The sequence below is a fragment of the Neofelis nebulosa genome, chromosome 4 (genome assembly GCF_028018385.1).
Source record: "Neofelis nebulosa isolate mNeoNeb1 chromosome 4, mNeoNeb1.pri, whole genome shotgun sequence".
Classification (NCBI taxonomy): Eukaryota; Metazoa; Chordata; class Mammalia; order Carnivora; family Felidae; genus Neofelis; species Neofelis nebulosa.
In genome coordinates this window covers 123,418,686-123,435,515 of record NC_080785.1, presented here as the reverse complement: position 1 = coordinate 123,435,515, position 16,830 = coordinate 123,418,686, and the positions used below count along the sequence as shown (strand labels likewise).

Below are 16,830 nucleotides of genomic sequence, written 5' to 3'. Positions count from 1 at the left end.
ACCCTGGAAATCCATAGTATATTAGCTGGGAGCAAGTTCTGTAGTCACGTGGAAATGACCAATACTAGTGTTAGGAACTTGGATAAGTCATTTAAACTTCTCACTCTCAATTTGCTCATCTGTTCAAAACACACAGTATTTTAAATAGGTTCTTCTAAAACAATCGTGTAAGTTCGATTGGTCAGTCTGGATTTCTAAATACAGGGTCTGTATATAATTGCGGGCTGGTTATTTATAACTTTTTGTACTGTTCCCCACCTCTATTTCAATTTCCAGTAGTTCCATATGACTGTCTGCTAGCAGCTTCTCAGATGGCCTCAGGCACAGTTAGTTCCTGACTGAATTTTGTTGTCCTTTCTCTTAGAGCCCTTAGATTGGATTCTCTTCATTAGTTTGCTTTTGTGGCTCCTGTGCTAGCCTTGAGCTCCCTAAGAGCAGGGCCTGGTTCATATTTGTCCTCACACCCCAGAGCCCAGCACTGTGCCTGGCACCAAACGGGCCCCTCATCCACCATGAGTTGAATGCACTCACCCCTTGCTATCCCTCCCGACTTCAGCATTACTGCATGTTGTGCTCAAATCCATCATGGACGTGGTTAAGGGAAAAGAGCCATAGAAAATAGGAGGTTCATGTATGCATTGCAGAAGCACAACCTGGGATTGTGGATTAGGTTTAGCTCCCTGCATGGCAAACCTCTCGTGTAAACAGCTCCCTGGCAGGAGAACATGGCCATATAAGTTTTGCACAGGAGCAGCCCTGGATGTACAATTTTTGCATAGTGCTTAGGTTTTATTTTCTTAGACTTGGCCTCCTAGAATGTTTATCTTTGTCTTCACAGCCTGGTTGACGATCGTTGTGTTGTACAGCCAGAAGCTGGGGACCTTAATAATCCACCCAAGAAATTCAGAGGTAAGTTGATGACCTTCCTGGAATGGGTACCCTGCTTTAATTGAAAATTCATCAAGTGTGTTGCTGTGTGTGTGTGTGTGTGTGTGTGTGCGTGCGCGTGCGCGCACGATTGCTTATGCAGATGTGAGTTTAATAAGCAGTTGTAGGTTAATTTGCTTATATATTTTTTTAAAAGTATGATTTCAAGTCCAAGCTTTGTGACCTTTTGAAAATGCATAAATAAGTTGAACGTCAAGATTGGAATGACTTTTATTAGAGCCTTCATGTGTATATTGAATGCATGTTGGTCAGTGTAAATTTAGCTTAAACGTTTACATTTGTGCAAGTATGTCCCTGAACAAGATTTATCGATCTGGTCACAAGGAACGTGTCATTGAAGCAGATCTTGCTCTGCCTTAGGGGCTCTGGTATTTCTAGATGCTTCAACCTGGAGTGAGGAGTTCTTGATTATTGCACTTATTTTTTGAAGTAAAAGACCTCCACATGACAGCCTTACTACCAGTAGCTCCCCACCACTCCTGGCTTGCTTTTCTTTTCCTTTTCCTTTTCCTTTTCCTTTTCCTTTTCCTTTTCCTTTTCCTTTTCCTTTTCCTTTTCCTTTTCCTTTTCCTTTTCCTTTTCCTTTCCTTTCCTTTCCTTTCCTTTCCTTTCCTTTTCTTTTCTTTTCTTTTCTTTTCTTTCTGTTTTTGAATGTTTATTTTTGAGAGAGAGAGTGCGAGCAGGGGAAGGGCAGAGAGAGACTGAGACAAAGAATCCGAAGTAGGCTCCAGGCTCTGAGCTGTCAGCATAGAACCCAATGTGGGACTTGAAGTCATAAACCACGAGATCATGACCTGAGCCTAAATTAGACACTTAACTGATTGAGCCACCCAGGTACCCCCTGGCTTTTTAAGCCTCTTACATTTGTTATTTTCCTCCCAAGGTAGTTTACTTTTATTCCAGAAGGTGTTTAAAATATAATTGGTATGTTAAGATGATAAACATTTTGTTTTTCTTTCTTGTTTCTGTGGTTTGTAGTTCTCAACTCTAGCTGCATAGAAATATCTGGGAGAGATATACAATTAAATGGATACTTAGGGCCCTGCTCCATACCAATCAAATGAATCTTGGAAGGTTGTTGCCTGGGCACGGGCATTTTTTTAAGCTTCCCAAGTGATTTCTTTACATTTATTTTGAGAGAGAGAGCACACGCGTGCACGCATGAGAGCGTGTGTGAGTGTGTGTGTGTGTGTGTGTGAGAGAGAGAGAGAGAGAGAGCGAGCGCACGAGCGGGGGAGGGGAAGAGACAGAGATAGAGAGACTGACTACCAAGTAGGCTCCACACTGTCAGTGCAGAGTCTGATGCAGGGCTCGAACTCATGAACGGTGAGATGATGAGCTGAGATCAAGAGTCAGGTGCTTAACCGAATGAACCATCCAGGTGCCCCCACAAGTGTTTTGTTTTGTTTTGTTTTGTTTTAAATGATGAACTGGGGTTGGGGCTCCTGGATGGGTCAGTCGCTTGAGTGTCTAACTTCAGTACAGGTCATGATCCGAAGGCTTTTGAGTTCTAGCCCCACATCAGACTCTGTGCTGACAGCTCAGCTTGGAGCCTGCTTGGATTCTGTGTGTCCCTCTCTCTCTCTGCTCCTCTCCTGCTTGTGCTCTGTTGGTCTGTCTGTCTGTCTCTCTCAAAAATAAATAAACATTAAAAAAATACTGACCTGAGGTTGAGAACCCATTGGGTCACTATTTGACTCTTGGCCTTGATCCCAAAGGGCTCAGACCTTGCCATTTTCAGGTTGCATCATTTGAGTTATGAGTTCTTATTGTTGGTAGATGTAGAAACTGTAGTGATATAGCAACTGTTTGGATAAAAGCTAAAGGACTTAGAATAAAATAGAAGGCAGACGTTCAGATGGAGAGAAGGATTTAGAGATATTTAGTGTTGAGCTGCCTCCAGTTGGCATGAGACTATCAGGAGAATGTTTTCACCTGGGAGGTTGGGGGGCAGGAGGGAAGACTATTGAAAAAAAATTGTTGGTATATGCCCCTGTGACAGGATCCTGAGGCAGCTCTGGCCTCAGTGGCCTTTTATTTTCAACCCTTCATCCATGACTTTTTCAGAACAGAATCCTGAATGTAGCAAAAATGAAAGATATGATCTAATAGTCATAAGCCAGTTACTTATAGGAATAATTCTCTACACTGAATAATAAAATATGCCTCAGTTTATCTTTTAACAGGGTCAAGCTCAGTGGACTCAGTGCCAGGTGCTGTGCTAAGGGCTCTGCTAAATTTTTAGCTCCTGGATTGGTCTGTCCGCCCTGTGAGGGGACTGAAGCCCTCTATGGTTGACGTTAAGTATCTTGTCTGGGGTCACATACCTGGGGATGGATGGAGTAGGAGTTGTAGTTCTCAACTTTGGCCGCACAGTCAGTTGTGGGACTTTGAAAAGTAATAATGTCTGAGTCCCACACTCAGGGATTCTCATTTAATTTGGCATTATTATTATTATTATTTTTATTATTATTATTATTTTTTAAAAGCTTCCTGGGTGATTCTCCTGTGTAGCCAAGGTCTAGAACCACTGCTAACGTAGCCTAGGCTATAAACCACTGGCTTTATTACTTAAGGGTGAGCTGGTTGAAGTGTGGCTTTGCAGTTGGAGCCAAGTGCAGGGAGCTCATTGCTAGTGTGAGCTCTATCCCACTCTGCACGCAGGCCGTGATAGCTGGGAAAGGAACCTTGAGAAAGATGTTAATGCCCTGTACAAATTTAACCAGTGGCTATTTGAATATAGGTTTAGAATGTTAAATAGGACCATACCCACAGGAAGTCAGAAGACATATTTGTTTTCCTGGCACTAGGGTAAAAGTGCTTGTGCTTAGATGTGTATCTGGTGGCCGATTTGAAGGGGCTGTTTGGAGATAAAAATGACAATCTGATAGAGGCCTCTTGGAAAGAACCGAACTTTGTTTATGGCCTGGCCTGGTTCTACAGGTAGTCACATGACAGCAACTTGATAAGTTGACTCCTTTTCCTCATAAATTAAAAATAAAGGTTTCTAGGTTGTGAGGTGCTTTGCACTTGTGGGAAAATCTGGTTCAAAACAAGCTTTGCTGCAGGCTTTTCAAATGTGGGTCAGGACTGCCTGAATTCCTCTTGCTGCACTGGATGGCCCCTGCACGCAGGTGAGGGGCCCAGGCAGAGTGCCAGGAAGATCTCCTCCACCTTGGAATCTGGGAGAGGATTTAAACACTTTCCAAAGCAGCCCTTCAATTCTGGTGTAGCATTCTTTGAAAAAAGATTTTTTTTTTTTCCCCTAAAATGAAGAAACAGATTTCTCTTTTGGAAGGGATTATTGCCTTTCCAAATACAAGTGCTTTTTGAAGTTGAAGCCATTTTGATGTTTAGAAATCGTGCATAGGGCATTTGGGCAATTTGGAGGCATTTCTAGTCCATTTCCTTGCCGTGCCATTACACTGTGGAGTTTAACAAACACATATGGAAAAGTGAGATGCTGGCAAGCAGCCGGATGGGATGATGGAGTCTTTATCTGAGCAATCAGCAGAGCTACATTTAGTCATTCGGATTTGTTGTTGCTTCCATTGTTTCCTTGCCAAGTTATTTTCTATATTGAGAACCATCATAACCTGTTCTTAAGTAAATGGAAACCAAAGGCCTATTTATGTAATGCTCCCTGTGGCTTCTGACTTGGGGTTTTTAATTTTGTGGGCTCCTCTTAAAGTCTGCCACTCTAGTGATTAATAGCATAGGCCCTAGGATCAGGCTTTCTGGGTTCACATCCACATTCTAATTCTTAGCTGTGTGACCCTGGACAAAATGTTTAAGCTTGGTTTTCTGTGAAGCTTGGTTGTCTCATCTGTAAAATGGGAGATTATATGAGTCAGTACCTCATATGGTTACCGTGAAGATTAAGTGTGTGTTTCAAATTTAGCAGCGACGGAGCCTGCCCTTGAGTTAAGGACAGAGTAAGCTTTATTTACTCCTATCTTTTCATTCCTGGTACTTCTTACAGAGGTTACTGCTCATAAATGTTGGCAGAAGGGCATCCTATATATGAATCCTTTAATGATATGAAAATAATTATTGTTTGTCTTTTTGTGTTTAAATGCTTTTGTGAGTAGGGGTTTGCACAGGGACCCAATGGCTTAGGTTTGAGTCCCAGGGTTCCTGTATGCAAGCTAAGTGACCTTGATAGATTACTTAATTTTTCTAAGCTTGTTTCCTCACCTATAATATGGGGGAAGAGAATTCCTTCACTTTAAAGGTAATAGGATCGATGATAATAAGGGTAAAGAACCAATCAGAGTACTTGGTTGATACCTAAGACCTGCTCAGTGACTGATAGCTGTTATTTTTCATAGTAGATGGAAAAGAATTAAAGTCTTGATACACTTGCTTCTTCCTGATAGGTAAAAGTACATTACCAAGTATATTGCTTTTGTGGTGATTCCCTTGAATATATCTCCTGCCCGGAACTTCATCAGTAGGAAGAAAGGATTGGGTGCACATCTGTTTCACGAAAATTTCACAAGCTTCTTTGATTATCCAAAAGAATTTTGGACAATATCCCCTGTCCTCTAGGTGATGAGAAGAGCTGAGAAGTAGAATAATTCAGTTACTTTAGCCCTTTAGTTAATATAGTACCATTTTAAAGTGGAAGTGTCCATGGCAAGTAAGACAGAATCTCTTTTCTTGCTGGTTTGTGTTGGCTTTGCCTGTGTTCTTGAAAGAAGGAAGACAAACATTAGATTGAAACCGGCAATAGAAACTTTGTGGTTAGAGAATTCCTTTCTTGAGATGATGTTTTCCTCTTCCACCCCCACCCACCCCTTCCCCCTACTAAATATAACAGCATCTTCTCTAAAGAAAAGAAGGAAATTAACTACCATTCTTATTTTGATCCTACAATCTTTGCTGTTTTAAATGTAACCTCCAGGGGTGTTGGAGGAGCAACAAGGTCTGGGGTTTTCCGGAAATAAGATAGGCGTTAGTATTGAACACGCTGTTTATTGTGTAATCTGCTTTTTCAGAATGGGGCAGTGGTAAAGTTCTTACCCTCAAAACTTGATCTTCTCCATTCAGTTCAAGAGGCCAATCTTTTTTTTTTTTTTTTTTTTAATGTTTATTTATTTTCGAGAGAGAGAGAGACAGACAAAATGCAAGCAGGGGAGGGGCAGAGAGAGAGGGAGACACAGAATCTGAAGCAGGCTCCAGGCTCTGAGCTGTCAGCACAGAGCCCGATGAGGGGCTCGAACTGACAAACCGTGAGATCATGACCTGAGCCGAAGTTGGACACTTAACCAACTGAATCACCCAGGCGCCCCTTGACTTAATGTGTTTTTAACTACATCCAGGACAAGTTATCTTCGGGTATATTGTATATATGCATATGTGGGATATGCAAAATATTACCTACAGCTTGATGTGAGTTCTGTCTGTATTGAGAGCGAAGGTCTGGTCTGAGCGGGTATAACCTGATTCCTGGGGATCTCCAAGTTGACTGACAGCTCTAGGTTGCTCACCAAGTGTCCTGCTTAGCAGTGAAAGCCTGGAATCACAGTCTCCGGATCATACTGGGAAGAAGTCTATGTTGCTTGGCTACGACAAGCCAGTCTTGGACCTAAAGCTTGGCCATGAATTTGAAGGTCAGGCTTGTGGCCTTGTCACATTTACTGTTGTTTTCCACAGTCCCAGTGTGCTTGCACTGTGCCAGCCCACCTGTTAGGGGAGTTGTGGACTTAGGATGTCTTGATGGAGAGAAAGTGGTTTCATATCACACGCCACCCCCCAGTGGTTTTGAAAGGGGCTTCAGATAAGAATGGCATTTTTCATGGTCGGGTGATAAGTATTTAAGTAGCAGTGACCCGCTTACCTGGTCTTTGTTTGCCTGTGTTTAGGTGGAGGTAGGCAGTGGTTCTTAGCCCTTGTGGGAAAACTAAGACTGAAGTAAAGAGCATCATCTTATCTCAGAGCCAGTTTCCAGACCAGTATCTGCTGCCAACTGCTATGGTAACTTGAGACAGTCATTCCCTCTCTGCAGGCCTCAGTTTTCCTATCTGTTAAGTGGAATGTAGGCAAAGTGACTTCCAAGATCTCTTTCAGCTCAGAACTTTGTGATTGGTGCCAGAAACAAGCCAGTTAACATTTCACAAGAGAGCATTGATGTTCAGGAGTCTGGTGCTGTCCAGAAGTAGGTTTTTATTTCTTTGGAATTGCAGATATCCTTTGATAAGATACGACAAAAGGATGGAAACAGCTAGGCCTTACTCTAAGGCCAGATGGGGACACAGCCCGGTCTTGGGTCACAAAGGTCTCTGGACTAGGGTGACCATAACAAACTCACTGGCTTAGCTTTCTTTCAAACCACCCTCCTTTGCTGCACGTTGCCTTAATTGTTGCTAGGCAACATTTTTTTTTTTTCTTTTGGCAAAGCATTGAAGGAATGAACCCATAACTTAGTTTTAAATACCCACATGCAAAGGGGAAGGCCTAACTTAAAATTTGTTTGTTCTTTTGATTCTAATCCATGATGGGCCTCTCACAGTGGGGGTAAAGGACTTAGTTTCTGCCTGTCTTGTAAAATAAGGCAGAAAAACCCGTCTACTTGAGGTGCTTGTCAGGTATATATGCTTTGAGGCATATTGAAGGTTTTGGGTGTGCATGCGCCTGCGTGCAGCTGCTTTGTAGGAAAGTCGCTTTTGTGTTCACAAAATCAATTCAAATTTAATAAAAAGATTAGTAGGTTTTTTATAATCTTCATTTCAGATTTACCAGCTTATCTCAATCTTGCACCAACAGACTCCATTCAAAGGGAACAACACTGTAATTTAAATCCATTCCCCAGGCAACATAGAATGCTCACAGTGTGTCACACATTCACTGGGATGATGCCTGCTGCTTGATTATGCTGGAGTCCCACACACTGCTGCATGTGTCCCTCACTGGATTTCTGCCTACTTGCTCAAAGCTTTGAGCTGCTTGTCTGAAGGCTCTGGGGCATCTTGCACATGGGCACAAGAGAGCTTGTGCTTACTCTGATGCCCTGGATTGCTTCCTTTGTGACTGAGTGACGCATGGAAATTAGACCTCAGACCCCTGTTTTTATATTCGTTTACACGTAATAATTGATTTACTAATGGAGAACAGCTTTCAGCTCCAATGCAGAAAACACTTGCATTGCAATGGGAATGTTGACCTTGTCATGTAATTCAATCTCATTGCTGTTGTGGCTTCCTCCATTGAGGGCAAAATTGATTGGGACAGCAAGCAAGTGTAATGGGGTCATATTGTCACGCTGTTACATGGTTTTCCTGAAAGTACAACATAGTGGTTGATGAAAGACTTTTTCTTAAGGGAAAGGCTTTTATTATCCTGTCTTCAGAGCATTGATGAAGATATGTGGTGAATCACTTGAGCTTAAGATAACTCATTTTTCTTTCTTTCTTTCTTTCTTTCTTTCTTTTTTCTTTCTTTTTTTTGACAGATATGGAAATTAGATTTAGGAAAACTCCTGGGGTCAAAGAAAAATTCTGTATCAAAATTGGTATTGGGACACAGTCTGGGTTTCCACACACACTATCTTTTAGGCTGCTGTGTTTGGGCCATAGATTTAAGAAGCATTTTTTTTCCCCATTACCTTCTATATTTAATGGTATTGTCTTTTCTGTAAATAAGAGTGAATAGCTTGTATAGTGCATATGTACATTAAGTAGCTCAATCTGTTTAATTTATATACCTACCTTTATTTGCATTAATCTGTTTGACCCTCGTAATAACCCCATAAGGCAGCTATAGGTAACCTTCTACAGGTGAGGGAGCTGAAGCACAGTGTGTTGAATGTCTGGTCCAGGATTAGCTAGGTAGAAGTTCGCATACCCAGGCTTTGAACCCAGACAATCTGATATCAGAAACCCCCCCTAATACCTACCGTAAACTGCTTTTAGAAGGGAACCAGTCTTTGGGGCACGTGGGTGGCTCAGTCAGTTAAGTGTCCGACTTCGGTTTAGGTCATGATCTCACAGTTCCTGGGTTCGGGCCCCACATCGGGCTCTGTGCTGACAGCTCAGAACCTGGAGCCTGCTTCAGATTCTGTGTCTCCCTCTCTCTGCCCCTCCCCCCCTCAAGGTGTGCGCTTTCTCGCGCTCTCTCTCTCTCTCTCTCTCTCAAAAATAAATAAAATGTAAGGAAAAAAAATTTAGAAGGGGACCAGTCTTCAAATATTCCTTCACTAAATTGCTGGTTTCTTGCTCAGGTTCCTCCTCTATTACCCCAAAATAAGTCCTTCTGAGATGAGCTGACAGGAACAAATGTCTACATACTAGAGGTACTAGCTACCTGCCTGCTTAACAACCTGGACTATAATATTTATCACAGCTGTTTTCTATTTTTGTCTCCATAGCTAGATTTTGGAGCACCTGGAGGGACCACATCTTACCCTGCACTTCTGGCCCAGTGCCTGGTGTAATGTCGGTCCTTAGTTCAAAGCTTGTTGGGAAAGAATTCATGTTTTTTCCTGAAAAGGTTTTCACTTTTCCCATTGCTACCAGTGTTTCTGCTAGTGACATTTTAGGTCAACAAGTGATTTTTTTTTTTTTTTTTTTTTTTTTTTTTTTTTTTTTTTTTTTTACAGGGATGCCTTATACTGTTTTATCACCTCTCTCCACATTACCTGAGGCTGGCCTTCTGAAAAGATTTTTTTTTTTATAGTTGACTTGTCTTCTGGAGGAGTGGACTGGCCTTACCTTCTGAGCGTACTTCCTCTTTGACCCCCAGTGTTTGATCTCTTTTCTCTCTCTGATGCCTATGGTTTTGAGATTCATTGCCTTCACTAAATTTCATGATCAAGAAAAAGATGTGGTTAAAGATCTTCCTCTTTTGTGCCTGGCCTCTTGGTAGGCTCATGGCCTACTTTTCTTCTTGACTGTTGAAACACCCCTGTGGTGTGGTAGGTGGTATTTATCCCCATTTTACAGTTGGGCACCCCAAGCCCAGAAAGGATCTGTAATCAAGCTAGACTCAGGATTTGAACCCACGTCTGGAGGGCTAGAAAGTCTCCACTGAACCACTCCAGTGAATAGATCTGTGCTGCTCAGGAAACATTTGGGGCCTCTTACCAAGTCCTGGGTTCCACATTTAAGAGGCATATTGCTCAGTGGGAATAAAGCTCAAGGAGGAGTAACTAGGAGGAAGGGTCACAAAATGATTGCATTCATGTTGCCCAATGAGTAATGGAGGAAACTTAAGACATTTTAGACCAGCTTAAGAATTTCTCACCTAAGCTCCTACAATGACCTCCTTGCTTGTTGCTGCGTTTCCCTCTTTGCCTGTTTTGAATGTGGGGGCCCCCCACTCTGATGCAGTGTTGCCTGCAGCCAGAGGAATCTGTGCAAATCTGATGGTGTCATTGGCTGCGTGGAGCCCTGGGTTGTTCCCTAGTTGTGCTTAGGATATACAACGTACTTCCAGGGTTCACAGGGCCCTGCATGAGTCACTCTGCTTACCTCTCAGCCTCATCTGCAGTCCCACGCCACGTCCTGTGCTCCCGCCAAACTGATTTATTTCTTCCTGGCAGTCACTGTGCTTGCTCTACCCTCTGGGCCTTTGCATGCCCTTTTTCTTCTCGCTGAAATGATCTCCCCATCTGTGTCCTTCCTCTTGGGTTCCCCAGTCCCCCTAATGCCCACCCATCCTTCAGACCTCATACATTCCCTCTGAAGTATCTTCACTGGCTTCTTGTGTGCACTTAAGCTGCTCCTCCTTTTCAAAGACTCTGAAGGCAGACTTCTTGGGTTTGACTCTCACCTCTGCGTTTTGCTGATCATGTCCCCTTGGACCCATTACGTACCCTCTCAGTACCTCTGTTTCCTCATCTTGAAAATGGGGCTATGATTCTATGTGTCTCCTAGTGTATTGGGGAGGATCAAAGGAGCCAGTCCATGTTAAGTACTTAAAGGAGCAGCTGGCCTCTATTACATGCTATAAAACTCTTTGCTGTTATTGCTGGTTTATGACTTCACTCCTACCCAACTCTATCTTAACTGAGGTTAGAAATGAGGCCTGTCTCCCCTAAGGTTTTGCACAGGTCCTGGCCTATAGTAGGCTCTTAGATATTTGTAGAATAAATGAAAAGAGCCCTCTAAGGCACTGCTTCTGAAACTTGAATGTGTATAGAATCCACCAGGGGATCTTGTTAAAAATGCAGATTCTGATTGTGTAGGTCTGGGGTGAGGCCTGAGATTGTACCATTTCTGAGTGGCTGCCATTCTCTTGCAAGGCTCTAAGGACCAGTTGTCAATCTTCCCTTAATTTAGGGCTGTCATATGGAAGACGGATGTCCTGAGCTCAGAACAATAATAGAGAATTAGGGCCAGCAGATAAAAGTGACCAGAGTTAGAGTTTCGGATTTAAGGAACTTGCTTCTGATTATAAGTGCCAAACAATTGCTCAAGGAAGAGGCCTGCTTCAAATGATTGAGTTTCCTCTCATTCAAAGGGGACTAACCATTTGTCAGGGATTTTGAAGAGGGAATTTCATTTTGGGGACAGAGGTTAGGTAGATGATCCCATTTGACCATAAGTGTCTGTTTTCCCACCGAAGGACCCAGCTGTTTTTTCTGTTTTGCTTCCTGTGGAAACCTTGTGGTTGGGGGCGTTAGGTCAGCAAACAGCTGGGGAGAGGACAGATACACTCTCCAAGTGAGGAACTCTCAGGGATCCAATGTGTTCAGTCCAACCAGCAGATAACATTGCAAAGTAGTGGAAAGATGAAATTATTGAATATTGGAAAAGGTGAATGAATACAAAAACCAAAAATCTTTCTGAGTTACACTCCTGCAGAATCTGATTTTAATGACTGTGAGGTATGGTGGGGAGGCCATGGAAGGTAGTGGTTAGGAGGGCTGGCTCTGGAGTCAGAGGTGGGGTCAAGTTCCTACTCTACCTCTTAATTAGCTGAGTGACCATGGGCAATGACTTAATCTCTCTAAACCTTACTTCTCCAGCTGGTTACTATGGTTAATAATAGTATGGAACTGATTGAATTATTTTAGGCTGATGTGTGTGCATATAGCACAGTTAGCAACATGCTGAGCCCAACCTAAGCACTCTGGAAGTGGTTGTCAAGTAGCTGTCATGACTAAATCTGCAATTAGCAGCTCTCAGGACATTTTTTATGAAGATCACACCTAGCCCTTGCCTTGTTTAACCATGATATGTTTGTTTTAAAATTTGAGTATGTGGATTATACAAAGGTATCTACAACCACACTTTGACCTTTCTGAATTTCTTAGATTTTTGTTGACTTTGCCTCATAATCAAGAGGGAGCTCTAGAGCTTGTGACCTTTTGAAGGGAAGCCATGAGGCCTTTTTTTCCTACTTGCACAAGCCTTGACCAGAGCTTCGGTTACTGATGGCGCATTTGCTCCAGATGGTAATCCTGCCTTATGTATAAAATTACAAGGCTAGCTGGGAGAGGAAGTTGTGTTTATCTTAACCCAAGCAGCAGGCATTCCAGCCACTCTTGACAGACAGGAGGAAGATATTGCCAATCTGCTGTTTTCCTGAAAGTCCTCTACCCCCACCCCCATGTGTTGTAAGTTTGGAGGGGTTCTTGCCAGTTAGCCTGCAGAGTGACATTCTCCCTGTCTTTGAGGACAGTTTAATTCTGAGGAGAAGGGATGAACCACTGGCTGCTTCCTTGGTCCTGTCAGCCAAGGCAGAGGAACCTCTAAGGCGAGAGGCCAGCATGACTCCTATAGAAGGCAAAAACTGTGCTTGTGGGCACTGGTTTGGGGAAATAAGTAGAAAGTGGCCATAGGTGTGGGGAGAAGAATTTGTCCCTTCAAAGAGTCAGTGTTTTTTTCCTTTACAAAGCAATAGCTGGAGATCAGTGCAGGAAAAACTCCAATTTGAGCAGTTGTAATAATTGAGAAAATAAATTGGGCAATTATTCCTCTTTTTTTAAATTTTAAAAGTTCCTTTTTTCATCTGGTATTTTTCCGGGTACATTTGAGTTCCAATTTGGGTGCTTCTGAAATGTCTTGATGTTTTGTGCTGCTAAAATTACATGTGTCTAAAAATGTTATCAGTGATGACACTTCTATATAAGCTCACTTGGACTTATGCTAGCAAATTTCTGTGACTGAGGTCCTCCCCCCTCCCCCCAACCATTCCCAGGAACATAGCATTTCAGGTAGAAGTAAGAAATAGAATAATCCAGCCTAGGTCTAGCCATCTAGTGGAGGCCTGTCTCTGGAGAACTTTGCCTCAGTTTTGTCGACACAGAATACTGGAGTTGTGTTGCCATAGTTTCAGTGAAAAATTTGACCTTAGCTACAATAACATACAGTTAGAAAGAACTAGCTAATCGGTTTTCTAAAATTAGTGTTCTCTAGTACATAAACCAGTAGGAACAGAGTATTTAATTAAATAATATACAAGAATATAAAAGCCCGAGGGAATGCAGTCCCTTGATCTGGGCAGGGGGAGGGAGGAAACCCATAATCGTGCTTTACTGCTCTCTTATTAGCTAGAAGAACTTTTTTTTCTTTCTTGTTTTTTTTTAATGTTAGCTTTGACTTTATTTTCAGATCTCTTGGGGATGAATATATAATGCTTGTTGAGACAGCAAAACAACATTCAACATTATTTCCAGTTGTCCCCTACAGGGTACAGACTAACAAGGCAAGAGGGGAAAGTGATGTTGGCTGGGACCCTAACAAGGATACTTGTGGGTGATCTTGTAGTTTGTGCTTGTTGAGAAGGAGAGGCATTTCGAAAGTTATTTCCTGTCTGAAATCTGGATCTTTTTGAGCATGGAGAGTCTAGATTCTTGTTCCTTTGAACACTTAATGTGTGGATAAGGAAACAGTGCCTCCCTATTGGCCCCTTATCCCGAGTTCTGAGTATAATTGTATTCTTCCTGCAGCCCTACAGTCCATCAAATTGTTGAGCCCTGACTTAGCCCCAAGCAATGATCTGCATTTAGATTATGTAAAATTTGACCTCCCTTGTCACCCACCTATTAAGAATCCCTGTAATAGCTCATCATTTTGGTCATGGCTGAAAATGTTACCAATATTGTGCTTACTCAGAAAGTTGTGGTACTAGTTATTGAGTGAAGTAGGTTTCAGGTTTTGTGGTTTCAGGACTTGTATTCAAGTCTCTAGTTGACCTTCTTGTCTAATTTTTCATCACCTGCTGTGGATGCTGTGAAGGTACAATGGAGTTAATTTGTTTGCCAGGTGTTTTATTGATTAAGAACATTGCTAAGGCTCTTCTGGAACTTTCATCTTTCTCCTTGTCAATTACATCTTGATAAATGTTCTCTCTCAATTTCATTTTTATTTCAGGATTTTTTTTTCTTTTACCTTAAACGAATTAATTAGTTAAGAGAATTTGAAGTGTGGGGCATTACTTAAGGGAATACAGAGTTTCTCCACTTGACTTTTTTCACCATTTTGCGTGTTTCTGTACTGGCATCTTAACTATTCCGATGGAAAATATGTCCTTGGCAAGATTCTTAGAAACACAGTCCCAGAGGTCATTGGATTGTGCAAGCTTCTTGACTATTTATAAGGTCATCTACCTGAACAAATACAAATGGTCCCTGCCCTTAAGGAATTAGCAGTCCTATGAGGAGAGATGACTGAGAACTACTTTGAGGATTATCCTTGGAAAATGTTGAATCCTACACATGTTTTTATTGCCCTGATATTCATTGTTTTTGTCTATTCCGTCAGTTCACTGTGCCCAAATAATTTGAATTCATCTTAATAATAGATTAGGGGAAAAAAATGCAGTTAGAGAGCTTGCTGGAAAAGCAACAGCATGCATTTTAAAGTACTTCTGGTTGACCTGGCTTTCACTACCCATTTGTCCTCAGGCCCTTGCATTAGTATGGATAATTGAGTTGATGATACTTAGCAAATATCATTAAAGAGTTTGGATGTGGCAGGCTGGTTGGTGACAGAGTGAACTAGTCAGGACTGTATTCCAGGTGACAGCCAGCTTGAACTAGCTTTAACAAAAAGGGGACTTTTACTGGCTAAAACAGTCCTGACTGAACAACTGAATTGTATGAAGGGCAGGGATGCAGCAAGGGCCTAGGATAGACCCATTTTGGGCACTGAGTCCCTTCAGCAGCCTGTGTCTGTCTGTGGTTATTTCCTCTCTGCACATCTTCTAATTTGTTCTTGTCCTGTTCTCATCTAGTTTGGGTGTCAGGGTTATGCTACCCTCTTTAAACTAGTTGTCAAGTGTTTGCTATTTTTCTGTTCTCTGGGAGAGTTTCTGTAGTGTTGGAATTACCTGTTCCTATAGTGCTTGGTAAGTAAAGCAGTCTTGGCCATATGTTTTCTTTTTCTTTCTCTTTTTTTTTTTATTAAAAATTTTTTTAATGTTTATTCTAAAGAGAGAGAGAGAGCAGGGGAGGGCAGAGAGAGAGGGAGACACAGAATCCCATTTAGGCTCCAGGCTCTGAGCTGTCAGCACAGAGCCCAACATGGGGCTTGAACCCACGAACGGTGAAATCATGGCCTGAGCTGAAGTCAGGAGGCCCAAATGACTCAGCCACCAAGGTGCCCGCCGGCCTTACGTTTTCATTATGGCAAGATTAACTACTGATACAGTTTCTTTAAAGTGTTACTTATTCTTGGCTCAGTTTTGTAAGTTGTACGTGTCTAGAAATTTACCCAATGTTATTTAAGTTTTCTAATCTGTAATATCCTCCTATTATGTTGTTAATTCCTTACGTGTCTGGTTTGGTCCCTGTGGTAGGCTTAAGAATGGCCCCTTTTCACCCGCATGTCCACTTTGTAATCCCTACAACCTGTGTACATTACCTTAATTGGTAAAAGGGGCTTCACAGATGTGATTAAATTAAGGATCTTGGGAGGATTTTCCTGGATTTCCAGGTGTGGCTGATGTAATCACAAGGGTCCTTAAAGGAGGGAAGCAGGAGGATTAGAGTTAGTAGTGGGACACATGGGGATGGAAGCAGCAGGTTGGAGTGATGTGGCTCTGTGCCGAGCAGTGCAGGAAGTTGGAAAAGGCAAGGAAATGGATTTTCCCTCCGAAGACTCCAGAAAAAATACAGCCCTGGTGACACTTTGATTTCAGATGTCACGACATTAAGAGAAATGATTTGTGTTGCTTTAAGCCACCAAGTTTTTGGTAATGTGTTACAGCATCAATGGCAACATTACTATGATAATATTCCCAATATTGTTCATTTCTGTGTTCTTTTTTTCTGCGTAAGTATTGACACATGTTTTGCTGTCTTACTAGTCTTCAGATAACAAAATTTGGCTGTATTGATTTCATTGTAAGTTGGTTTTGAAGTTCCTTAATTACTGCCCATTATTATTTTCTTGCTCCTATCTTCTTTGGGTTTATTTTGCTCTTGCTTTACTACTCTCTTAAGCTGGAAAATCAACTTTGAGTCTTGAGCCCTTCTCAAATTGTAATGTAAACATCTAAAGCTTTAAGTTGCTTTTAAACATGGTTGTGTCCATGCACTTTGGTTGCGTCCTACATATATTGATAGGTATTTTTTACTCTATTGAGTTCTGAATATTATATTTGCCATCATTTCTTATATGTATGCGTTATTTAGAAGTGTTTTATATTTCCACTTACATGGAGTGTAAGTGTACATTCTAGTTCTTATTTAAAAAAATGTTTTACAAGTTCTATGTTGGTCAGACAATAACTGTATCAGATCAGTTTTTTATGGCTGGAGAGGCTTGCTTTATGGGTTTAGCATGTGACCAATTTTTATGCATGTTCCACTGTTTCAGAGAATATGAATTTTCCATTTCTGGGGTGTAGTAAATCTTCTATATGAATCCATTTGGTTTTTTGTTTGATCTATCAATTGTTGAAAGACATTTGTTAAAATTTCCCACTGTTAAT

The 16,830-nt window shown here is 41.8% G+C and overlaps 1 protein-coding gene across 7 annotated transcripts in view; it reads left to right on the top strand.

The window, feature by feature from the left end:
- Positions 1-16,830, top strand: part of ITPR1 (inositol 1,4,5-trisphosphate receptor type 1) — a 330,414-nt gene that overhangs the window by 27,178 nt on the left and 286,406 nt on the right. For all 7 annotated transcript variants that reach the window (XM_058726155.1, XM_058726158.1, XM_058726156.1 and 4 more), the window contains exon 4: positions 839-909. In XM_058726155.1, the coding sequence (XP_058582138.1) occupies positions 839-909 (71 nt within the window). The remainder of the gene's footprint in view (positions 1-838; positions 910-16,830) is intronic.